General features: G+C 40.9%; 4 protein-coding genes and 2 pseudogenes across 7 annotated transcripts; 3 read left to right on the top strand and 3 right to left on the bottom strand.

Moving 5' to 3' along the window:
- The first annotated feature begins 944 nt into the window (after positions 1 to 944).
- Positions 945 to 2,700, top strand: LOC111315391 (uncharacterized; annotated as a pseudogene). Its single transcript, XR_016330623.1, has 5 exons — positions 945 to 1,481; positions 1,597 to 1,674; positions 1,785 to 1,884; positions 1,956 to 2,089; positions 2,178 to 2,700. The product of XR_016330623.1 is annotated as an uncharacterized LOC111315391 (transcript).
- On the bottom strand, positions 2,657 to 3,683 carry LOC111315392 (pterocarpan synthase 1-like). Its single transcript, XM_022917079.2, has one exon. The coding sequence runs from the start codon at positions 3,363 to 3,365 to the stop codon at positions 2,814 to 2,816; it is 552 nt and encodes a 183-aa protein (XP_022772814.2). The 5' UTR covers positions 3,366 to 3,683; the 3' UTR covers positions 2,657 to 2,813.
- Positions 3,684 to 3,828: 145 nt separating this feature from the next.
- LOC111315389 (putative E3 ubiquitin-protein ligase ARI2) lies at positions 3,829 to 7,512 on the bottom strand. Of its 2 annotated transcripts, none has more exons than XM_022917070.2 (7): positions 7,170 to 7,512; positions 6,855 to 6,887; positions 6,445 to 6,727; positions 5,518 to 5,998; positions 4,657 to 5,205; positions 4,302 to 4,422; positions 3,829 to 4,179 (listed from the first exon to the last, which is right to left on the bottom strand). In XM_022917070.2, exons 1-6 carry the CDS (start codon positions 7,320 to 7,322, stop codon positions 4,323 to 4,325), a joined length of 1,599 nt encoding a protein of 532 aa, XP_022772805.2. In that variant the 5' UTR covers positions 7,323 to 7,512; the 3' UTR covers positions 3,829 to 4,179; positions 4,302 to 4,322. The 2 variants fall into 2 exon arrangements, with proteins under 2 accessions (XP_022772805.2, XP_089605303.1); XM_089749177.1 differs by having other exon boundaries at positions 3,829 to 4,135.
- An 11,236-nt stretch (positions 7,513 to 18,748) lies between these two features.
- On the top strand, positions 18,749 to 20,260 carry LOC111315390 (wall-associated receptor kinase-like 14; annotated as a pseudogene).
- Positions 20,261 to 22,370: 2,110 nt separating this feature from the next.
- On the top strand, positions 22,371 to 23,934 carry LOC111315386 (uncharacterized). Of its 2 annotated transcripts, none has more exons than XM_022917069.2 (5): positions 22,371 to 22,719; positions 22,835 to 22,912; positions 23,030 to 23,129; positions 23,201 to 23,334; positions 23,423 to 23,934. In XM_022917069.2, exons 1-5 carry the CDS (start codon positions 22,372 to 22,374, stop codon positions 23,645 to 23,647), a joined length of 885 nt encoding a protein of 294 aa, XP_022772804.2. In that variant the 5' UTR covers position 22,371; the 3' UTR covers positions 23,648 to 23,934. The 2 variants fall into 2 exon arrangements, with proteins under 2 accessions (XP_022772804.2, XP_089605301.1); XM_089749175.1 differs by having other exon boundaries at positions 23,454 to 23,729.
- Positions 23,903 to 24,941, bottom strand: LOC111315081 (dirigent protein 21-like). The gene has a single exon (XM_089749176.1). The coding sequence runs from the start codon at positions 24,615 to 24,617 to the stop codon at positions 24,066 to 24,068; it is 552 nt and encodes a 183-aa protein (XP_089605302.1). The 5' UTR covers positions 24,618 to 24,941; the 3' UTR covers positions 23,903 to 24,065.
- Positions 24,942 to 24,996: the final 55 nt, after the last annotated feature.

Here is a 24,996-nt window from a genome sequence, read left to right as displayed (position 1 = left end):
CTTCTTTACGGGTGGAGTTCCAAATTCCGATGTGATTTTGCATGAAATGGCATTTGTTTCTTGTTGAATTTTGGGCTCATGGTTTGGTTCACGGCCATGGGGCTATCGTTGATATCTCCAGGTATAAAAGGTTTTCTTTTCCATCTGCCCGATTTTGTTTGAAAATTCATCTGGTGATGAATTATATTGGATTGAAGTTGCTTCTTGCAAATTCTTTTCTACGTTCAACCTCTCCAATTCATACTCTGTAACAGTGATGCAACTTCTGCGTTGATCTTTCAACGCAGCCTTTTGGGTTTTGACCCAATGATCACTACATACTGCTCTGGGTTTTCAAACATTCAAGTTTCAACCATTCAAATTACTCTTCTTTGGAGGATAAAACAAAAATCTACCTCCCTTGTCCTTCCAGGAATGAAAAAATTTGTAGATATTTTCCTTAAAATTCATGAAATAACTTTAACAATACGACAGAACCTGAGATGTTTCATGCAAGTCACAGAGAAAGAATGTCTTGTTCCTCTTTTTATTGTGCGACAAATATTCTATGTAGGCATAAAAATAACCTGTAGATCGCAACCTGATGAAGAGTAAATCAACGGTGGTTAATGTGACAGACAAAGTGAAAGGTGAACTAACGGTAGTGAGTTAGACAACCAAAGACTCAAGGACAAAACAAGATCCCTGTGCTGTTTGATTTGCTCCTCTCATTACTAATCAGGACGTGTTGCCGCCGACTATAATTCCTCGAGGGAAGCACGAAACACCAAGCGAAGCCAAGCAAGCAGCCTGTTCCGTACTCTTAAAAAATGAAAAAGCAAACAGACCCCTAAAGATTCGGTTTGACACGTGTTCGGTTCACAGCTAAAGTGGGCCACACGCATGGAAATTAAGAATTGCACTGTTGGGCTTATCAACTATGTGATTTTTTGTCAAATGTCCATACCAACAATTCAAAGCCTAACTCTCCAAGAAAAAGTGGAAAAAAGGCGCTTCCCATGTAGCGACAATTACAACTAATATGCTGCGAATCTTCTTCCATTTGCATGGTATAAAATGAATAGAAACACCCCACCAACTACTAGAATCAAAACAAGTTTCAAAAGACTTCCAATTTTCTAAAGCCAAAGGACAATGGCTACCACTAGATTGTTGCGTTCATCTAACAAGCCTTTGGATCGCATTTTTGCTGCTGCTTCTTATTGGCCCTCTGCGTCGGTGAAAACTGTGAGGTGTACGAGTAAGTTAGGGCTAGATGTGGGAAAAAAAGCTTGTGGGGGTGATGAGAGAAAACCAACGGTGGCTGTGAAGGCTTCTGTGGCAGCAGCGGAGAGTGGTGTGGTCATATCAAAGCCACAGGTTGATTGGGGAAGAGAGTTGCATCATTGCTTGCAAATGCTATTAATGTTATGCGTCAGGTTTTGAGGCTGGTTGTGAAACCAAGACCTTGGAAATTTCACGTTCAGATGCTCATTGAAAAGGTATAATACTCTTTTCAGTTATATATACCCCGTCATTGAAGAGCTTTAACTTTTCATATGTTTAGTCATTTGCAAACGGAACAATTAAATTTATCAGCTGCAATCCTGCATGCAGGTCATAGTTGATTGTCGATTCTTTACCATATTTGCTGTTGCGGGATCTTTGCTTGGATCAGTACTGTGTTTCATGGAGGTAATTGCATGATTTCAACAATAAAAAAAAAAATACCTTAGGCTTTGTTCTGTTTGTTTTATATAGGAGTAAGATCGTATTTAACTGTGAAAATGACATCAATCCTGCAGGGAGGCTTTCTTATTCTGATGTCATATTTGCAGTATTTCCATAGCTTATCACAAAAGTCAGATCAAGAACATATCATCCAACTTCTGATAGAAGCCATAGGTATTATACTGCAAAGTTCATTATTGAGTTAAGTAATATTATTTAATTGTTAAATTTTCTATTCTTCGCAGATATGTTCTTGGTTGGAACCGGCATGCTTATTTTTGGGATGGGGCTGTACATCATGTTTGTGGGATCAAAGACTATGAAAGGAGGTGCTCCCTCGCTTCCAAGGTCGAACTTGTTTGGGCTCTTCCATTTGAAGGTATTCAACTTAATTTCTTTTATACTCCTTTGTTATACCAAGAACAAACCATCAAGCAATTTACAAGATTTATGTATGATTCTTTCGGACACTTCCGGCTTGGGTTGAAATGAAATCAGTTTCACAAGCAAAGTCAAAAATCGGGCATGCTGTGATGATGATACTTCAAGTTGGTGTTTTGGAGAAATTCAAGAGTATACCTATTGTTACTAGCTTCGATCTTGCCTGCTTTGCTGGGGCTGTATTGATTTCCTCAGCTTGTATATTCCTTCTCTCGAGGCTTTCAGTTGGCAGTACCATGGGAGATATGTAGTCGAAAACATTTACAGGAGAAAGAAGAGTGAGAAGAAGAGAGAAACCTTTCATTCTTTTGGTCACTTGTTCTTTTTGTAGCATCACTGGTATATGGTTGTATAGCCACACAGCTGTTAATTAGATTGGAAAAAATGAAAATCTTAAAGGTATAAAGGGTAAGCTTTGGGCAAGTTTGCGGTGTTAAGTGTATCAATACCTTTCAGCAGTTGGGGCATCTTCCTTTTGCTGGGTTGATTCTCATACTTTAGTCAATTTGTCAATAAAAATTTGGAGCTATTTATAAAAGATTAGTATAAGTTATCTGTTGGTACAATAATATTAAGTCTCACTTTGAACTACAACAGAGATTTGGAGATAAGAAAAAATGGAAAAAAAAAAAAAATCTCAAACAGATGATTCTGGCTTTGCCTCATCCTGGAATTGTCTGAGATCTATTGGGAAATCTAAGCTGAAGCTTTACATGATAAGTAGCATCAGCTTCAGATGACTGGGAATCAGTCTGCGCAAAAACTGCAATCCCACGTGCAAATGCAAAAGAACCTGTTCCTCCAACCACTGTTAATTCTTCTCTATCCTTCTTTTCAACATGCTTGGCCTGGACGCTAAGACTCCCAGAAAACTCAGGTGTCTCAAAAGTGAGATAAATTATGTTGAATGCAGAATTAGCAAAATGTTCAATCGGAATAATGAAGCCTTGTGCTTTTCCAACTACATGGGACGTGTTCTCAGGTCCCTCCGTGAGTGCGCGGTGAAAGATAAAGGCTCCAGTATCTGACTGGGCAACAGGTGGGATGCTGGAGCTTGAAATATGTGGCTGCTGGATGTACAAGGACAGGGCCAGCCAAGGTTTAGATGGGTTATTTGCTGCCTTTTTGTGGGCTACCGGTGAGAGCAAGGCCAAAAGAATAACAACCAGAATGGCTAAAAGAACTGCAAAGCAAAATATAATCCTAGGAAGCATTTTGTAGAATTGGAGCAGCCTCAAATCTATTGCTTGAATTGATATGTATCTTTTGAGATCACTTTAATACATTACCTGTTGAAACGAACCTGTTCGGTTCCTCGGTGCTTAATGCTTTTGGCCACCAAATCCACTTCCTCAGCTTTAAACCTAAACCGTTAGAAACAATGGTAGCCCCTGGAATTGAGTTGGTCGTGGGCCTTGAGTAGGTAAAATGACTTATGACTACTTATGAATTATGATCATTTAAGGGGCTTATGATCAATAAACTTGAGACAACCAACATCAGAATACATCAAGGTAAGAGTAAGAGTAAGTGTAAGATTCAATTCCTCCGTCTTACAATCAAATCTCTTAGTCTATAGGCTTTTCTTTCATCACTTGCGTAAATAGATGGACAGATAAATAGAAAGCTTTTAAACAGTGATATGTACGTAAAAAATATAGCATGGTGAAAGAAGAGTAATCGAAAAGGGCATCTGTTCAATTATATGATAATGATTTATAAAAAATGTTCAATAGCAAAAAGCTGCTTTTGGCAACGCCACCATAGGAGCTATAGACATAAACCTTATCATTTATGCAAAAAGCAAGTAGCTACTTGTAATAAACTGCTTCCTATATACATTGGGACGGCTAAGGAATCCATGATTTTCTTCATGCTTCCCCGGCAGCAAGGTCAGATCAGCACTGAATGTTCAGTAGAGTACCCAAACTGATTCTCGCCCAGCTTGATTGTTAGGTACAGCACCTCAACTGACTCTGGAAGCCTAACAATAGCCGAGAAGATCCATCACTTCACCCAGGTTAGTAGCTATTGAAATATATGTTAGTCATATTTATCTCTGAATGTCCATGAAATTAAAATTTGAGGGGAAAAAGATCAAGCATTAGACACCAATAACTATTAGTGCTAAAGAGTTGCAATATGCATACCATATCTTAGTGTCCCAACAATTAGGATGAGGCTTTCTCCACACCCTTTGACCTGTAAGGTGCTATTCTGTGAACTGTCCGCTGGAGGGAACCCAACAAATCTGTTTCAATATATTCATACCTACGCAAGAACAAACAGATATAAATTACATTGAACATTCTGTCTATCCCTAATCAAAATGAATCAACTCTATCAAAACCTCAACTCTGATCTGCAACAACACCCCCCATCTATATGAAACTATGCTAGTCAAGTGTTCAATTAAAAGAAACCTACTATAAATTATAGTCTTCCAATGCATTTAGATGTGATATCAGATCAAAGAGAACTTTAAGGTTTAAATCAGAGACTTACAAATTTCGGCAGAGATTATCTGTAGTCCCGGAAAGAGCAATGATCCTCATTCTAAAACTCAAAATGTCATTCTCAGAGTAGGTATCAAACTTCTCCTCTAAAACTGAAGACAGCTTCTCAACATTAGCCTCAAATTGTTGCTGTTGGTCCTCAAACAAATTCTGCTTTATTTTCCTCTCTGTCTTGCTCATTTCATCTTTGAATTGGTCATCACCAAACATATAGTATGCAAATGCATAGGAATATGAAAGAATGCACCTTGATCTAAAGAGCCTGTAGAGTCCATTTATTATCCAACTGAAATCTTTAGATGTTGATAAATTTTCCTCCAGTATGTTAATTTTTCCAATTATTGTTTCCTTTAGCTTTGACTCAAGCTTTAAAGAATCTATATGAGCTTTATATCGATTGTGGTAGTGAATATAGCGCTCAAGGTAGTGCCTTGCAAGCTCACTTTTCTTCTCATGGTCGTTCTTATATCGTCCACAACTGTGACCAGTAATAGAGGTATACGTGTGATCTCTACCAGTAGCAGTACCACAGATCCAACTGCATAAACAAGAAAGAATTTACAATTTACAAATATCTTTCAATGGACCTTATAGCCAACATACAAAATCATGTAATAATAAAGAGAAATCACCTGGCATAATCCATCTGATTAACCAATTAAATTACACAGTTTCATTCACACAAGAAACATAAGAAGGCAATCAAAGTAAAATGTGACAGGCCTTTTTGGTAATTCCTCCAGTCAAAACTTCCTTACCAAGATTTTATGTCCATACCTTTAATTATGTTGCAAAATGGAACAGAAATCACAAACTATTATCTACAAGAGACAAAGATAAGAGCTCTCACCAAAATGATTGCCCACATAAACAGGATACATGGTTGCAGCCTCCATTCTTTTCAACTGGCTTGTGGCATTTTGGACAAGGCTTTGTGTTGATTGTAATCCAATTAACCGTCTCTGATTCATCCTGGCACTTCTTGGACCAGAGTTCCCACATGAGACAAGAACAAGGTGAATGAGCTTCAGATAAACAACTAAAACAAAACTGCATGCCACATGGACATTCAACCTCACAAAGTTCATCATCCTCGATCCGTATTGCATTTCCACAATGAGGAACACTGGGGCACCATTTAACTCTTCTATTATCCTCAATATATGATTCCAAAAGAACACGATCAAATTTCTCTGAAAGATTAGGATCCCTTATACTAACTAATTGTCTGATTTTTTCTTCATCACAAACAGCATTACAATTGAGTGCCATGCACCTAATGCGTCTACTCTGGCCCTCATTTATCTTCACAATGAAATGTTCAGTCCAACCTAAGCAGAAACAGATAAGAAAGATTTCAGCCTCCTCCTTTTCCAGGCATCAAGAGATTCATAAAGCACTTGTACAATGAAACTTAACAGTTTCATTTCTTCTCCAAATAAGCAGAACCGAGAATTTGCTTAATATATTCATCAATTTTTCTTCTTTAATTTTCTAATTGAATAGAATTAGCAAGTTGTAGCACAGGGTCAATAAAAAGTCAATTTCTATTCCAACAAGATCTTTCCCATTCAGATATAAGAATTAAAAGAGAAAATTAGTTTTCAGGAAAGAAAGAGCTACCCAACTTCAGAACTATGGAAACCTGTCCGACAGTATACTTCAGAATTGGACCAATTCAACAGAAACACCGAGGTTACATGTATATTTAAGCATAATTGGAACCCAAGGTTTAGCAAAAGTAAACATATAATTTGATTTATGGCACTAAACTCACAGTCATTGCAAAAGTAATGACCACAGTCCATAACAGTCAACATATCGGCCAATACATCCTCGTAGCAGATATTGCACGTAAAGGTAGAAGACAATAACTGGTACGAGGCAAGAGCATGATGATCGAGAATTTGTACACCTGCTGCAGCAAACAATTTATCTTTACCATACTCAACAAGCACTGCAAGCACCTTATCCACATCCCAACAATAATGAATAAGCAATGTTCTGGCATGGTGTTCTTTCAAAGACAACAAGTCCATTACTCTGTGTAAGTCCTCCCTCTGCACCAAGAAACATAGAATTTGTTAGTAACCATTATTTATATAAAATCGAATATATCTAAAAACGACATTTTAAAATTAAAAGAAAGTGACAAAATTGTAATTCCAGATACAATATAGGGTTTACCTGAGCAGCCAACAGTGACTCCTTTGTGATCACCTGCAAAAATGAGGGTGAAAGAAATTGAAATTTACAAAAAAAAAAAAAAAAGAATAAGAACTTTTTTTTTTTTTTTTTGCTTAACTCAGTAAACCTAACGGTAATTATATTAGCTAGAAAGAAAAATAAATAAAAATTGAAAATCAAGATCTAGCCATTAAAACCTGGAGGTGATGTTTTAATTTAATTTAATTTAATTTAACAGTAATTGATAAAAAAAAAAAAGAAGAATTAATCTCTTTTTTGAAGAAAATGTGATTCTCAACGAAAATGACGAGTAACCTTAGTGGGAGGGAAGGTCGCGTAGGCCGAAAGCAACTCGGTCTCGAGGGCTTGAAATCCAACCGAAGAGTCATCTCCACCATCGTCGTCGTAAAAATCGCCATTATCATCTTCGTGATAGTGCTCGTTATCGCTACTCATATAATCACCCATTCCAATTCCGAACAAAGAAAAAGAAACGCTCTCAATTGTACGTTTCGATCAAATCAAAAACAGAAAAGAGAGAACGATTACGGTTTCGTTGGAAAAGCAAAACAGCGTAATGGAGGAAGCAAGTTTTTCAATTCTTCTCCAGTTTAGAGTGAGCTCTAAAGCGACGATCGCTTCATCAAAAGAATTCGACGATGAGACTCAGAGAGAAAAACTAGTTTATAAGTGTTTTTTTTCTTTTTTAACGGAACTTATCCTTGAGTAACGGCGAAGAGTTCGCGTTTCGCGCCGTCATCACTTACGCCGTTATACATATATTTTTTTTCGGCCAGGGAAAAATAAAATTACGTTGGCTTTTACAGGTTTCATTGTGCTACTTAGGGATTTACTTGCCACGTGGATTAACGTGCCATCTGCTGTAACTGGAATAACGTGTACGTCTTTGGTTTATGCAAATTTTGGTTTATTTCTCATAATTGCTTTTGGCTTGTGTAAATAAATAAAAATAAATAAATATCGTTATTTTGCAAATTAATCCTTTTTTTTTATTTTAACAAAGTTAAAAATTATCAATAAGGAGATAATTTACAAAGTTTTAAAAGAAAATGAAAGTTGTTCACCAAACTTTACTTTTTTTGGTACATTTAAATAATTTATTTAAGCATTTTTATTTTTTTTACATGCTAATTAATTATCAAGTACTTGAGTTGTTAACCTAAAAGTTTAAAAAATAAATTATTAATTCAATAATAGTAAAACCAATTTAATTATCTCAAGTGTAAATTTCAATTGAAATTCAAAAAATAAAACAAAAATAACTTGTTGAATACCTATATACAAGCCTCTTACATCCTCTTTCTTTTAGCATAATAAAAGCATCTTTAAAATTAAAGTTTATATTTGATAAAAGTTATTAATATAAGATTTCGTTTTTTATACAAATTAAAATGGTTATAAGCATTATTATCGGAATGCTTTGTTCAAATGATAAAAAGAATGTATATCTTTTTTTATTATTCGGATTTAAATTAATTAAAAAATTATGAAAAAATAATTTTTTATAAATTTATTAAATTTGATGTAAATAAATATATTTGAACCATAAAAAAAATATAAAATGAAACTTCAAAGCTCCTTATGGCAAAATAAAAAAAATATATTATAAGCATTTGAAATAAATATTCAATAATCAAATCAATTTAAAAGAATATAGTGCAAAGATTATTCCTCTTTGTTATGCAACAAGCAAGAGACAATAAGAGGACAACAAAGCAAACCAATAAACCTAACCATCAGGCTTCAAAAGCAATCACCTTCAAATCACTCTTTCACATAAAATAAGGAAACGAATACCTTTTCCTTTTTAAGTGTCCTTTGCTGACATAGAAAAAAATGGTTAGTGTGTTATGATTTTGAAGAACACAATCTTTTCTTTCAAGAATAAGTCATGATGACTATCCTTTACGATGTAAACCTTTTCATCATAATAATAAATTATTCAAATGATCTTTTATTAACACATTCATAAATATAATCATATAATTTGTTAATAAAATAATAAAATTTTAATTTAAATAATTAAGAATAGAACTTTGTTGGCTTCAAATATCAAAAAATTACACATTATTATTAATTTATTCGTAAGATTGATAAAGGTTGGAATTTAATTAATAACTAGGAACGAATGATATGAATTTATTTTAATGAGTTTTGTTTGTATCAAACTTTTACCTTAAGGTAATCTTAAAAAAATAAAAAAATAAGAGAAATGTTAGAAATACAAGCAAAAAATATTTTTCATTTTTACATTCGATACAAGTTAAAGATCAATATGAAAAAAGTTTGAAGGAGAAAAATATTAAAAAATTAAAAATAAGATGAAATGAAATGATAATGGTTGGGTGTTCATATTTTTTATTTTCTCTTTCCTTGGATAAAAATTTTGAGGAGGAAAAAAATTTTAAGAGGGAAAGACACATGATTTGTGGGAAATGGAAATTTGAGAAATTTTTTTAAATTTTTGAGAGAGAAATATACACAATGAATAATGAATTTTATTTTTATAAGTTTAGTATATGTTTTATTCTCATTTAAAAAAATTAATCTTAAATGATTAAAATTTGGTATTACTTATGTTATTTTAATTGTTTTTATATTTTCTGTGTTTGATTTAAGTTAGATTGACAAGTATCTTGTTAATTAATATATTAAAACTTTTGGTTATTATTTTTTTAGTTAATTTAAAATTAATGAGCTTAATTTTATATACTTATAAAAATATAATTTCATACGTGAAACTATTTTTTTAATCTCATGCATTTACATTTGTCATGATTGTAAAATTCATAGATATACATATTGAACGCTTTTAAATATGCATATTGCCGAGTTATGTTATAAAAAATAATAATTTATTTTATTATATAAGTAAATAAATTAAAATGTCATTAATTATTTTAGATTGTATAAAATAAGACTTTTCATTGATAAAATTATTATTTACTTGATGAATTGTGCAAAAATAAAAAAAATTTATAATCGTGATAAGTGTGATAACTGCTATTTCATCTATTATATTCACAACTATACAACCAACAATTTGACTGCCACCGTAATTTAAATCCGTGCTATAGAGCTTTGCGAGCCTTCTTGAACCCACTAACATTTCAACCCACTCACGGGCTTCTATGGTCCTCACTCACATTCAGCAATGCACGAGCAATGCCGAGGGAGATTGCTTGAGCCTGTCCTGAAAGGCCTACCCCACGAGCTTTAACAATTACATCGTAACTCGTCTCATGCCACAATATCACCAATGGAACTTTTATGTACTGCAGCCATAACGGATTCCCCTGATGATACTCCTGCAGAAATTAACGCCTAAACATAACCCAGAAACCGAAGGCTAAAAGTTAGCCTGGCATCGCGTTAGTTGATGATAAACTTTCCGGTACCTTCCTGGAGAACCACGCGTGCAATGGCGCATTTACGGTGGCCTGTTCCTATGATAGTCTGAGCCACGAAGCCACCTGGTCTTAACATACTTCTTAAGGTTTTCTACGGGTTTTGATTCAGGAGGGGCTGCCATGGTGAAGGCTATGGAGAGGGAACGGGTGGTTTTAGAGAAAAGAGAAATGGGGAGTGATTTCGGTGGTTGGGGAATTGAGATGCTGTTTAGATTCCCGGAAATTTGAGAGGAAAATGAGAGGCAAGAAAGGGATGACGTAACGGAAGATGTAGAAAGAGCCATTTTTTGTCATGATTTCAACCGTCATTCTTACAGTTGAACGTTTTACAACTGTTGGTTTTTATTATATTTTTTAATATGGATTTCTTGAGTTTTTGAAACAGGAAATGTTAATCAGTTCAAGCCTAAAAAACTAAGTTCATCGTATATTTAACCGTTCTATCCCTAATATCACGATCTTATGAAAGAGTTAAAAATTTCACATCGGTTATGTATTAAAATTGATAATAAAATATAAATATTCACATCACTTTGAATTGATGAAGTGTTCTTTTAGAATAAAATCATAAGGTTCAATAAGTCGAAGCGGATAATATCTTATAAATTAGTGTGGACAATAACGTTTAGCCTGACATTTAAGTTAATCTAACTTGAATTTTGACCCGTGACAAATAATATTAGAACCAGCTTTAAGGTATTAACGATATGTTACTGTGTCACGGGTCGAGACTTAAGCTCCGAACTTACGTGGCTTCGAGACCCGGTCATCTACTCATCCGGCGTCCCAGATCAGTCTTCCTGTCATGGTTCACACCTTGTGAGGTATTGTCCGCTCTGGCCCCTTTGGCCTCACGATTTTGTCCTACAAAAGGTGCCTCACAATGCGAATGTGGTGTGAACCCTGTTATACCCCAGGGACCCTTCTATTATGTTCGATATGAGATTCAGGACTCTTCCTTAGGTCTGTGACATTCTCTCCCACCCAACCTCGTGACGCCCTCGTCACGGAGGCTGGTCACCCTACCTACCTCCCTCGAGATGCTTGGCGTGGATCGAACGATTTAGGGCTGGCTCTGATACCACTTGTCACGGGTCGAGACTTAAGTTCTGAACCCGCGCGACTCTAGGACCCGGGCATTCACCCTTCCGGCATCCCAGATCAGCCTGATCGCCACGGTTCACACCCTTGTGAGGTATTGTCCGCTCTGGCCCCCTTTGGCCTCATAGTTTTATCCTACAAAAGATGCCTCACAAGGAAGAGATGGTGTGAACCCTTTTATACCCCAGTGACCCTCCTATTATGTTCGATGTGAGATTCAGGACTCTTCCTTAGGTCCGTGACATTCTCCATCATGAAGGCTGTCCACCATGCCTACCTCCCTTGAGGTGCTTGGCGTGGATCGAACGATTTAGGGCTGGCTCTGATACCACTTGTCACGGGTCGAGACTTAAGCTCCAAATTCGCGTGACTCTGGGACCCGGGCATTCACCTTTTCTGATGTCTCGAATCAATCTGACTGTCACGGTTCACACCCTTGTGAGGTATTGTCTGCTCTGGCCCCCTTGGCCTCACGGTTTTGTCTTACAAAAGGTGCCTCACAAGGCGAAAGTGGTGTGAACCCTTATATACCCCAGTGACCCTCCTTGTCACTGGTCGAGACTCAAGCTCTGAACTCACGCGACTCTGGGACGAGGGCGTTCACCCTTCCGGCATCCCGAATCAGCCTGATCGTTACGGTTCACACTCTTGTGAGGTATTGTCCGCTCTGGCCCCCTCTGGCCTCACGGTTTTATCTTACAAAAGGCGTCTCATAAGACGAAGGTGGTGTGAACCCTTTTATACCCCAGTGACCCTCCTATTATGTTCGATGTGAGATTCGGGACTCTTCCTTAGGTCCGTGACATTCTTTCGCACCCAACCTCGTGACGCCCTCGTCACGGAAGCTGACCACCCTGCCTGCCTCCCTTGAGGTGCTTGGCGTGGATTGAACGGTTTAGGGATGGCTCTGATACCACTTGTCACGGGTCGAGACTCAAGCTCTAAACTCGTACGGCTTTGGGACCCGGGTATTCACCCTTTTGATGTCTCGAATCAGTCTGACTGTCACGGTTCACACCCTTATGAGGTATTGTCCGCTCTGGCCCCCTCTGGCCTCACGGTTTTATCTTACAAAAAGTGCCTCACAAGACGGCGGTGGTGTGAACCATTTTATACCCCAGTGACCCTCTTATTATGTTCGATATGGGATTCAGGACTCTACTTTAGGTCCGTTCCCAGATCAGCCTTCCTGCCACGATTCACACCCTTGTGAGGTATTATCCGCTCTGGCCCCCATGACCTCATGATTTTATCCTACAAAAGGTACCTCACAAGGTGAAAGTAGTGTGAACCTTTATATACCCCAGTGACCCTCCTATTATGTTCGATGTGGGATTCATGACTCTTCCTTAAGTCCGTGACATTCTTTCGCACCCAACCTCGTGACGCCCTCGTCACGGAGGCTGGCCACCCTGCCTACCTCCCTCGAGGTGCTTGGCATGGATCGAATGGTTTAGGGCTAGCTCTGATACCACTTCTCATGGGTCGAGACTCAAGCTCCGAACTCGCGTGACTTCGAGACTCAGGCATTCACCCTTTTGGCGTCCCAAATCAGCCTGACCACCACGATTCACACCCTTGTGAGGTATTGTCTGTTCTGGCCCCCTCTGGCCTCACGGTTTTATCCTACAAAAGGTGCCTCACAAGGCGAAAGTGGTGTGAACCCTTATATACCCCAGTGACCCTCATATTATGTTCGATGTAGGATTCAAGACTCCTCTTTAGGTCCGTTATATTCTCTCGTACCCAACATCGTGATGCCCTTATCACGGAGGTTGGCCACCCTGCCTACCTCCCTCGAGGTGCTTGACGTGGATCGAATGATTTAGGGCTGGTTCTTATACCACTTGTCACGGATCGAGACTTAAGCTCTAAACCTGCGTGGCTCCGAGACCCGAGCATTCACCCTTTCGACATCTCAGATCAGCCTTCTTGTCACGGTTCACCCCCTTGTGAGGTATTATCCGCTCTGGTCCCTCTGACCTCACAGTTTTATCCTATAAAAGGTACCTCACAAGGCGAAGGTGGTGTGAACCCTTATATACCCCAGTGACCCTCCTATTATGTTCGATGTGAGATTCAAGACTCTTTCTTAGGTCCGTGACATTCTCTCGCACCCAATCTCGTGACGTCCCCGTCACGGAGGCTGGCCACCCTGCCTACCTCTCTCGAGGTGCTTGGCGTGGATCAAACAGTTTAGAGCTGGCTCTGATACCACTTGTCACGGATCGAGACTTAAGCTCTGAACCCGTGCGACTGTGGGACCCGGGCATTCACCCTTTCGACGTCCCAGATCAGCTTTCCTGCCACGGTTTCACCCTTGTAAGGTATTATCCGCTCTGGCCCCCTTGACCTCATGATTTTATCTTAAAAAAGGTACCTCACAAGGCGAAGGTGGTGTGAACCCTTATATACCCCAGTGATCCTCCTATTATGTTTGATGTGGGATTCAAGACTCTTCCTTAGGTCCGTGACGAGACTTAAGCTCCGAACCCACGTGGCTCCGAGACCCGGGCATTCACCCTTTCGACGTCTTAGATTAGCCTTCCTGCCATGGTTCACACTCTTGTGAGGTATTGTCCGCTCTGGCCCCCTTACCCTCGCGGTTTTGTCCTACAAAAGGTACCTCACAAGATGGAGATGGTGTGAACCCTTTTATACCCCAGTAACCCTTTTATTATGTTCAATGTGAGATTCAGGACTTCCCCTTAGGTCCGTGACATTCTTCCGTACCCAACCTCGTGACATCCTCATCACAGAGACTGACCACCCTGCCTGCCTCCCTCAAGGTGCTTGGCGTGGATCGAACGGTATAGGGCTGGCTCTGATACCATTTGTCATGGGTCGAGACTTAAGCTTCAAACTCGCACGGCTTCGAAACCTGGGCATTCACCCTTTCGGAGTCCCGAATCAGACTGACCGCCACAGTTCACACCATCTATGTCTTGTGAGGCACTTTTTGTAGGATAAAACTATGAGGCCAGGGGGTCAAAGCGGATAATACCTCATAAGGGTATGAACCGTGGCAGGAAGGCTGATCTGGGACATCGAAAGGGTGAATGCTCGGGTCTCGGAGCCATGCGGGTTCAGAGCTTAAGTCTCGACCCGTGACAAGTGGTATCAAAGCCAGCCCTAAACCGTTCGATCCATGCCAAGCACCTCGAGAGAGGTAGGCAGGGTGTCACGGACCTAAGAAGGAGTCTTACAAGCTGGATATGCCACCCAAATCGAGGGTACACCCGGTGTTCCATGTGAGCATGCTCAAGTCGTTCTATGAGGATAAGAGAGATCCAGAACGGGCAGAGTCAAAGCGTGCGCCATTGAAAGCAAGGACCTCATATAAGAAGGAGGTTCACAGCATCATAGCTGATCGAGAGGTGAGACGAAAGAACTATCAACCAAGACATGAGTACTTGGTGCGCTGGAAGGGACTTTCAGACAGTAAGGTGAGCTAGGAACCAGCAGATGACTTATGGCAGTTCGAAGACCAGATCAGGCAGTACCATACAGAAGACGTAACGAGGGCATTACGTAATCAGGTAGGAGAGAATGTCACACCCTGGACGGGTGCGCCAGGCACATCAGGCGGACCAGCAGAAGAGCCAGAGGTTGAGGCCCGCAGACCAGGTGTCATGGTCAGGCCTTGGTCCTGCAATGACTGACCCTGGAGCAAGCAGCGGTCGAGACCGAGCTGGTAGGAAAGCGGTTTTAAGGAATGCGGGCGTGCGTTCAGAGCTTTGAAACATGATGCTAACATGTTGTGGGGGCAATGGGAGCCCCGAGCCGTAATATACGCGGGGAAGTTCGGGACAGTGGTCGGACACCCTCAAGCCAAGTAGCCTGACGGGTGTCATCTGTGGGAGCAGTGTGCGGGCGTTCTGAACATGGGAATAGGTTAGGGACATTGTGTGTGGACGGTCCATGCACTAAACCCTGAGATATACAGGTAAGTATAAGGCATTTCACCGGTGCCTTAAGAACAGCTAGTCAGACAGGTGCTATCGGTCGAAGCCATGTGCGGGCACCTTCGAGTGGGTTGGTGGAGCAACGAGCAGAATCAAGGAGCAATGGTGACCAAGAAGAAGGTTACGGGGCCCTGAGTTAGCCGAAAAAAGGCCCTAAGGTGGTTGGATAGAAAAGTGTCCCCGTTTCAGACATTCTTACGGTCACTGGTAGCATATTGGAAAAATCTCTAACGTTCTTTATAGGGGGACGACTGGTGTCAGATCTCCACCACCCCCTTGGCTAGCGAGTAGGTGGGGGCCTGGCTAGTCTGAAGTGAGCTACTCCTAGTCACTAGTGGTGGCTAGGTAGACGGGCATCGTAGGGTCACGAGCGTGGCACGATATTTTTTTGGGTCACGATAAACCCGAGGGCAGTTGGGGTCGACGGGCCTCGTATCGTGCCTTTGTGTTGAACCATGAGGTTGGACGGTAGAGATCGTTAGGCCCCTTGGTTTTCCCTCCTCGAGCCGAAAGGATCATGTGATGGTGTTTACGTAGGAGGGATACCATCGAGCCAAAAGGATGTGCGGGCTAGCAGGCAGGCACGTTACTAGACCCCTGTGGCCAGTTGGGCTGGTGTGCTACAGCTGAGGCAGTCCACCTGAGTCCCCTTGCGGGACTAGCATGATGTTAGGTGTGTGGGCGGCCGATACTGATGCTAAGGGCCTAAACCCTAAGAATTGAGTCCCGTGGAGTGAGAGGAGCCTAAAGGCTCTGAACTGACTGCTGACCAGCTTAAGTGGGGTGCTTGCGTAAACTTGATACGGGAGCTTACGTATCATACGGGCAGGCATGGTGTTGGGTTCTCACCATGCCAAGATGTAATAACATCAAGAGAACCGGGGCTGTGTGCCCCTACGAGATTCGAGGGTCGGGGCTCGAATCATTAAGCTTTGCGGCCAAAGCTAGGTGCTCATGGTCACGTGGAGAACCATGAGCCAATGCGTGATGAGAGATGGGTTCCTCTCTATAAAGTTCGAAATAAACAACCCTACGGGGCTAAAAGCCAGAAAAAGCTCGTGGGCATGCGGCTTGAAGGATCAGATTTGGGCAATCCGCGAAGAAAAATGGGCATGGTGAAGGCTGACCTTGACTAAGAGTAGTCTTGGTGCCGCACAGTCGCGCGATTTCAGTAAGGGAAATGCGTGGACCGTGACACCAGGCGTGCTGACGGGTATTTGTGCGTAAACCCTAGCAAACGAGTTCAGAACGCCCGCCTGACTTGCAGGCCAGCCCGTGAGACCAAGGCCTGGCATACAAGCTGCCCGCACCACATCCAAAAGGGCCCAAGGTGCTGGACATGCAAGGGTAGCTTCTGAAAGCAAGCAGGATCAGCTAGAGCATCTTGGCAAATTTGGTTGACCCTAAAAATCAGGAGTTAGCATCCTAATTGATTGTAATCTATATAATCCCATGATTTTAGCCTTTATTTTAGGGATATGCCATTAAGTTATAGCTGGAGCCTCAACTATAAATAGAGGGCTGCTCCACCCTCATTTGTACACCATCAAACACTTTTGTTTCAGTGAATACAAGAGTATTTCCAGAATTCTGTCTTGTTCATCCTGTTTCTCTTTAACTTGCGTAATCAGCCCTTCCCATTGTTCTAGTGCCCGCACGCTTGTGTTTTAGACTGACTTAGGTACAAAGGAGGAGATTCCAAGCTTAAGGCCGCACGATTTCTGAGTCTAAGGTCGGAGCCCGTGACAGTTGAGGGTATAAAAGGGTTCACACCATCTCTTCCTTGTGAGATGCCTTTTGTAGGACAAAACCGTGAGGTCAGGGGGGCCAAAACGGACAATACCTCACAAGGGTGTGAACCGTGGCGGAAAGGCTGATCTGAGATGCCGGATGAGTGAATGCCCGAGTCCCAGAGCCGCGCGGGTTTGGAGCTTAAGTCTCGACTCGTGACAAGTGGTATCAGAGCCAGCCCTAAACCGTTCGATCCACGCCAAGCACCTCGAGGGAGGTAGGCAGGGTGGCCAGCCTCCGTGACGAGGGCGTCGCGAGGTTGGGTGCAGGAGAATGTCACGGACCTAAGGGAGAGTCCTGAATCCTACATCGAACATAATAGGAGGGTCACTGGGGTATAAAAGGGTTCACACTATCTCTTCCTTGTGAAGCACCTTTTGTAGGACAAAATCGTGAGGCAAGGGGGGCCAGAGCGGACAATACCTCACAAGGGTATGAACCGTGGCAGGAAGGCTGATCTGGGATGTCGGAAGGGTGAATACCCGAGTCCCAGAGCCGCGTGGGTTCGGAGCTTAAGTCTCGACCTGTGACAGTGGTATCAGAGCCAACTAAAGGTGTAAATGATACATTAATACTCGCAAGTTACTCGGGTTCGATTCAAAAAAACTCGAATTCGGTTCGATTATTATTAAGTCGAGCTCGAGCTCGAGTAGCTCGACTTATCGATCGAGCTGAATTCGAGTATTTTTATATCTGACTCGAGTAGCTCGCGAGCCTAATCGAGCTTTTATATTTAAATATATTTTTATTATTTTAATTAATAAAATATTTCGAGTCCGAGTTCGAGTTCGAGTTCGAGCATGAATAATCAAACTCTTGTCGAGTATACGAATCGAGCTTATTTTTACATATTAATCGAGCTTAATCGAGCGAGCTCGAGTAGCTCGAATTCGATCATGAATGGAGCTCGAGTTTCAAAAATAAAACTCGATCGAGCTCGAGCCGAGTATCGAGCCCCAAGTTGTGAGTCAAGCTCGAGCTCGAGCTTCTCACTATTCGGCTCGGCTCATTTACAGCCCTAGAGCCAGCCCTAAACCGTTCGATCCACGTCAAGCACCTCGAGGGAGGTAGGCAGGGTGGTCAGCCTCCGTGACGAGGGCATCACGAAGTTGGGTGCGGAAGAATGTCACGGACCTAAGAGGGAGTCCTGAATCCCACATGGAACATAATAGGAGGGTCACTAGGGTATAAAAGGGTTCACACCATCTCTTCCTTGTGAGGCGTCTTTTGTAGGACAAAACCGTGAGGCCAGGGGGGGCCAGAGCGGACAATACCTCACAAGGGTGTGAACCGTGGCGGGAAGGCTGATCTGGGACACCGGATGAGTGAATGCTCGGGTCCCAAAGCCGCGTGGGTTCGGAGCTTAAGTCTCAACCCGTGACAAGTGGTATCAGAGCCAGCCCCAAACCGTTCGATCCACACCAAGCACCTCGAGGGAAGTAGGCAGGGTGGCCAGCCTCCGTGACGAGGACGTCACGAGGTTGGGTGCGAGAGAATGTCACGGACCTAAGGGGGAGTCTTGAATCCCACATCGAACATAATAGGAGGGTCATTGGGGTATAAAAGGGTTCACACCATCTCTTCCTTGTGAGGCATTTTTTGTAGGACAAAATCGTGAGGCTAGGGGCCAGAACGGACAATACCTCACAAGGATGTGAACCATGACAGGAAAACTGATCTGGGACGCCGGAAGGGTGAATGCCCGGGTTGCTATTAAAAGAATCAAGCAGAGAGACACTGAGTGGCAAGTAAGGAATGAAATCAAGCTAATTTCATCTGTCAGCCACCCAAATCTAGTGCGCCTCTTGGGTTGCTCCATAGAAAATGGTGAACAAATACTTTGTGTATGAGTTTATGCCTAATGGAACATTATGCCAGCATTTACAAAGAGAGAGAGGTGATGAACTTGCTTGGCCAGTTCGCCTTACAATTGCTGCTGAAACTGCACAAGCCATTGCTCATCTGCACTCTGCTATAGATCCCCCAATATACCACAGAGACATCAAGTCTAGCAACATACTCCTTGATTACAATTTCGGGTCCAAAGTAGCAGATTTTGGTCTTTCTAGACTTGGAAGGACTGAAATATCCCACATCTCAACAGCCCCTCAAGGAACTCCAGGATACCTCGATCCTCAGTACCATCAAAACTTCCATCTTTCAGACAAAAGCGATGTTTATAGTTTTGGGGTAGTTCTCATTGAGATCATAACAGCATTAAAAGTGGTGGACTTTTCTAGGCCTCCAAATGCAGTTAATTTGGCAGCTGTTGCTATTGACAGAATTAGCAAGGGGCGTTTAGATGAGATCATTGACCCATTACTAGAGCCAAATAGTGATTCTTGGACATTATCTTCAATCTACAAGGTGGCAGAGCTGGCTTTTAGATGCTTATCATTTCACAGGGACATGAGACCTACAATGATAGAAGTAGCAGCAGAATTGGAACAAATCAGGCTAAGTAGATGGGTTTCTACAGAAGAAATTACTTGTGCAGCTTCATCAGAGGTATCTCCTTGCTCTTCCTCATCCAATCTAAGCGAGCAACCACTGAGCATGGCAGTTAATAAGAAGTTTGGACTGGAAAATAGAAGCCTATTTATGCTTCAGATGACTAATGTTGGCTCTGTGAACTTGATGAAAAAATTGAAGGATAATTCACAAGTTTCAGTCCAAGGCCCATGGTTGAGTGAACAAAGCTTTCGTCCGACAGTTTGCTGAGCAATGCAACCCATTAACCAGAAGCCACTCTTTCTTCAGATTTCAACTTCATCTCGGCCTGTTATTACTTTGGTGTCATCAATGCAGTACCAGAGTTTTGTCCCTCTTCATAGTTTCTAAGAGCTCCCTACCTTGTGTATGTATTTATCGACACGAATTAAAATGTTCCCATTAATGTCTTTTTCTGCCTTTAGTGCATCACAATACTGTTATCGGGACTTGTTGACACGAAAATTCGGTGACAGACGAAAAGAGTACAGCTAAAACAAACAGGCAGACGCGTGATCAAAACCTTGTATAATTGTTGGGCCCTGTTATAAAAAATCAGCCTCAGCCTTTATAATGTTTGGGGAAATAGTGGAGCAAGGCCTGAACAGTTGTTACCCCTACATTGTTGTAAGTAAGCCGATATAATAATCTAATCAAAGGGCCTAGTTTGTTTGTCAGTTTGTGTCGAACGGCTTACCCAACTCTGCAACTGAAGAACCACCTCGTACCTTGGGCGTACTTGGGGTGTTTAAGAGGTGCTGTTACAACCAGCAACTTCATCGAACTAAAACCCTTAAAAAATTGGAACTGCAATCCGTTTTTCTCGGATTTCCTGTCCCAAAGTTCAAATCGTCCAATCATCGTCGTTTATCTCATCAATCCGTAAGTAAATCTCTCCTAAATTTCGCTCAAGTTTGTAACTTTTTTAAGTAAGTCATGCGAATTACCCTCCGAAAGCCAAGAAACCAAAGTACAAAGGACGGTGCAGATGTATCTGGATCGTTGGGGGTTAAGTAAGACATTTCACTTGCTGACTTCTGGACTATTTTGTACTTTCAGTTGATAGCAGAGGAGCCCTAACTTCTATGCCCCTAATGGAGTATAGAGTATGGACTAGGTATAAAGCTAACTGATGAAAAACACTGAAAATAAAAACATCTGGAAGTGCATCAATTAGCTGCTTCGGCTGCATTTTATTTACAGTGTAGGTGATTGATGGGAGCAATTGGTGGGTTTTTTCTACGATGCGTGTTTTGTTTGATTTCCAAGAAATTTTATGAAATGAAGAGAAAAATAAAAGCTTTTCCTAATGAAACCATATCTTGTTCTGAAAAATGTGAAGAATAGACTTCTAAGTTTTTAACCTTATTCTTTCTCTATTCATGTGTGTCTGCAGATTAGATTTATGGGTTTGAATTGCACAAGCAGATAAGATTTTAGATTACAGGAATTTGCGGCGATGATAATATCAAAGACCTTTTATTTTCTGAGGCCTTTCCTGTGATAGAGTCTCAAGCACTTTTGAGCCGCATCTTAATAGCAAAAAAAGTTTGTCTATGTGATTTTCTCAATTTCTGAGGCACGTTCATTTTTAATTAATCCCCTGACTCCTTTACGGGTGGAGTTCCAAATTCCGATGTGATTTTGCATGAAATGGCATTTGTTTCTTGTTGAATTTTGGGCTCATGGTTTGGTTCACGGCCATGGGGCTATCGTTGATATCTCCAGGTATAAAAGGTTTTCTTTCCCATCTGCCTGATTTTGTTTGAAAATTCATCTGGTGATGAATTATATTGGATTGAAGTTGCTTCTTGCAAATTCTTTTCTACGTTCAACCTCTCTAATTCATACTCTGTAACAGTGATGCAACTTCTGCGTTGATCTTTCTACGCAGCCTTTTGGGTTTTGACCCAATGATCACCGCATACTGCTCTGGGTATTCAAACATTCAAGTTTCAACCATTCAAATTACTCTTCTTTGGAGGATAAAACAAAAATCTACCTCCCTTGACCTTCCAGGAATGAAAAATTTTGCAGATATTTTCCTTAAAATTCATGAAATAACTTTAACAATACGACAGAATCTGAGATGTTTCATGGAAGTCACAGAGAAAGAATGTCTTGTTCCTCTTTTTATTGTGTAACAAATATTCTATGTAGGCATAAAAAAAACCTGTAGATCGCAACCTGATGAAGAGTGAATCAACGGTGGTTAATGTGACAGACAAAGTGAAAAGTGAACTAACGGTAGTGAGTTAGACAACCAAAGACTCAAGGACAAAACAAGATCCCTGTGCTGTTTGATTTGCTCCTCTCATTACTAATCAGGACGTGTTGCCGCCGACTATAATTCCTGGAGGGAAGCACGAAACAGCAAGCGAAGCCAAGCAAGCAGCCCGTTCCGTACTTTTAAAAAATGAAAAAGCAAACAGACCCCTAAAGATACAGGTTGACACGTGTTCGGTTCACAGCTAAAGTGGGCCACACGCATAGAAATTAAGAATTGCATTTTGGGCTTATCAACTTTGTAATTGTTTGTCAGATGTCTATACCAACAATTCAAAGCCTAACTCTCCAAGAAAAAGTGGAAAAAAGGCGCTTCCCATGTAGCGACAATTACAACTAGTATGCTGCGAATCTTCTTCGATTTCATGGTATAAAATGAATAGAAACACCCCACCAATTACTAGAATCAAAACAAGTTTCAAAAGACTTCCAATTTTCTAAAGCTAAAGAACAATGGCTACCACTAGATTGTTGCGTTCATCTAACAAGCCTTTGGGTCGCATTTTTGCTGCTTCTTCTTATTGGCCCTCTTCGTCGGTGAAAACTGTGAGGTGTACAAGTAAGGTAGGGCTAGATGGGGGGAAAAGAGCTTGTGGGGGTGATGAGAGAAAACCAACGGTGGCTGTGAAGGCTTCTGTGGCAGCAGCGGAGAGTGGTGTGGTCATATCAAAGCCACAGGTTGATTGGGGAAGAGAGTTGGCATCATTGCTCGCAAATGCTATTAATGTTATGCGTCAGGTTTTGAGGCCGGTTGTGAAACCAAGACCTTCGAAATTTCACGTTCAGATGCTCATTGAAAAGGTATAATACTCTTGTCAGTTATATATACCCCGTCATTGAAGAGCTTTAACTTTTCATATGTTTAGTCATTTGCAAACGGAACAATTAAATTTATCAGCTGCAATCCTGCATGCAGGTCATAGTTGATTGTCGATTCTTTACCATATTTGCTGTTGCGGGATCTTTGCTTGGATCAATACTGTGTTTCATGGAGGTAATTGCATGCTTTCAACAATAAAAAAAAAAAAAAAAAAAACCTTAGGCTTTGTTCTGTTTGTTTTATATAGGAGTAAGATCGTATTTAACTATGAAAATGACATCAATCCTGCAGGGAGGCTTTCTTATTCTGAAGTCATATTTGCAGTATTTCTATAGCTTATCACAAAAGTCAGATCAAGAACATATCATCCACCTTCTGATAGAAGCCATAGGTATTATACTGCAAAGTTCATTATTGAGTTAAGTAATATTATTTAATTGTTAAATTTTCTATTCTTCGCAGATATGTTCTTGGTTGGAACCGGCATGCTTATTTTTGGGATGGGGCTGTACATCATGTTTGTGGGATCAAAGACTATGAAAGGAGGTGCTCCCTCGCTTCCAAGGTCGAACTTGTTTGGGCTCTTCCATTTGAAGGTATTCAACTTAATTTCTTTTATACTCCTTTGTTATACCAAGAACAAACCATCAAGCAATTTACAAGATTTATGTATGATTCTTTCAGACACTTCCGGCTTGGGTTGAAATGAAATCAGTTTCACAAGCAAAGTCAAAAATCGGGCATGCTGTGATGATGATACTTCAAGTTGGTGTTTTGGAGAAATTCAAGAGTATACCTATTGTTACTAGCTTCGATCTTGCCTGCTTTGCTGGGGCTGTATTGATTTCCTCAGCTTGTATATTCCTTCTCTCGAGGCTTTCAGTTGGCAGTACCATGGGAGATAGGTAGTCGAAAACATTTACAGGAGAAAGAAGATTGAGAAGAAGAGACAAACCTTTCATTCTTTTGGTAACTTGTTCTTTTTGTAGCATCACTGGTATATGTTTGTATAGCCACACAGCTGTTAATTAGATTGGAAAAAATGAAAATCTTAAAAGGTATAAAGGGTAAGCTTTGGGCAAGCTTGCGGTGTTAAGTATATCAATACCTTTCAGCAGTTGGGGCATCTTAATTTTGCTGGGTTGATTCTCATACTTTAGTCAATTTGTCAATAAAAATTTGGAGCTATTTATAAACGATTAGTATAAGTTATCTGTTGGTACAATAATATTAAGTCTCACTTTGAACTACAACAGACCTTTGGAGATAAGAAAAAATGGAAAAAATTAAAAAAAAAAAATCTCAAACAGATGATTCTGGCTTTGCCTCATCCTGGAATTGTCTGAGATCTATTGGGAAATCTAAGCTGAAGCTTTCCATGATAAGTAGCATCAGCTTCAGATGACTGGGAATCAGTCTGCGCAAAAACTGCAATCCCACGTGCAAATGCAAAAGAACCTGTTCCTCCAACCACTGTTAATTCTTCTCTATCCTTCCTTTCAACATGCTTGGCCTGGACGCTTAGACTCCCAGAAAACTGAGGTGTCTCAAAAGTGAGATAAATTATGTTGAATGCAGAATTAGCAAAATGTTCAATCGGAATAATGAAGCCTTGTGCTTTTCCAACTACATGGGACGTGTTCTCAGGTCCCTCCGTGAGTGCGCGGTGAAAGATAAAGGCTCCGGTATCTGACTGGGCAACAGTTGGGATGCTGGAGATTGAAATATGTGGCTGCTGGATGTACAAGGACAGGGCCAGCCAAGGTTTAGATGGGTTATTTGCTGCCTTTTTGTGGGCTACCGGTGAGAGCAAGGCCGAAAGAATAACAACCAGAATGGCTAAAAGAACTGCAAAGCAAAATATAATTCTAGGAAGCATTTTGTAGAATTGGAGCAGCCTCCAATCTATTGCTTGAATTGATATGCATCTTTTGAGATCACTTTAATACATTACCTGTTGAAACGAACCTGTTCGGTTCCTCGGTGCTTAATGCTTTCGGCCACCAAATCCACTTCCTCAGCTTTAAACCTAAACCGTTAGAAACAATGGTCGCCCCTGGAATTGAGTTGGTTGTGGGCCTTGAGTAGGTAAAATGACTTATGACTACTTATGAATTATGATCATTTAAGGGGCTTACGATCAATAAACTTGAGACAACCAACATCAGAATACATCAAGGTAAGAGTAAGAGTAAGTGTAAGATTCAATTCCTCCGTCTTACAATCAAATCTCTTAGTTTATAGGCTTTTCTTTCATC

The sequence above is a fragment of the Durio zibethinus genome, chromosome 20, assembly GCF_047325235.1.
Source record: "Durio zibethinus cultivar Kanyao isolate XHJ-2024 chromosome 20, ASM4732523v1, whole genome shotgun sequence".
In the NCBI taxonomy this organism is placed as follows: Eukaryota; Viridiplantae; Streptophyta; class Magnoliopsida; order Malvales; family Malvaceae; genus Durio; species Durio zibethinus.
Note: the sequence above shows the minus strand (reverse complement) of the source record. Positions and strands in the feature narration are given on the sequence as shown.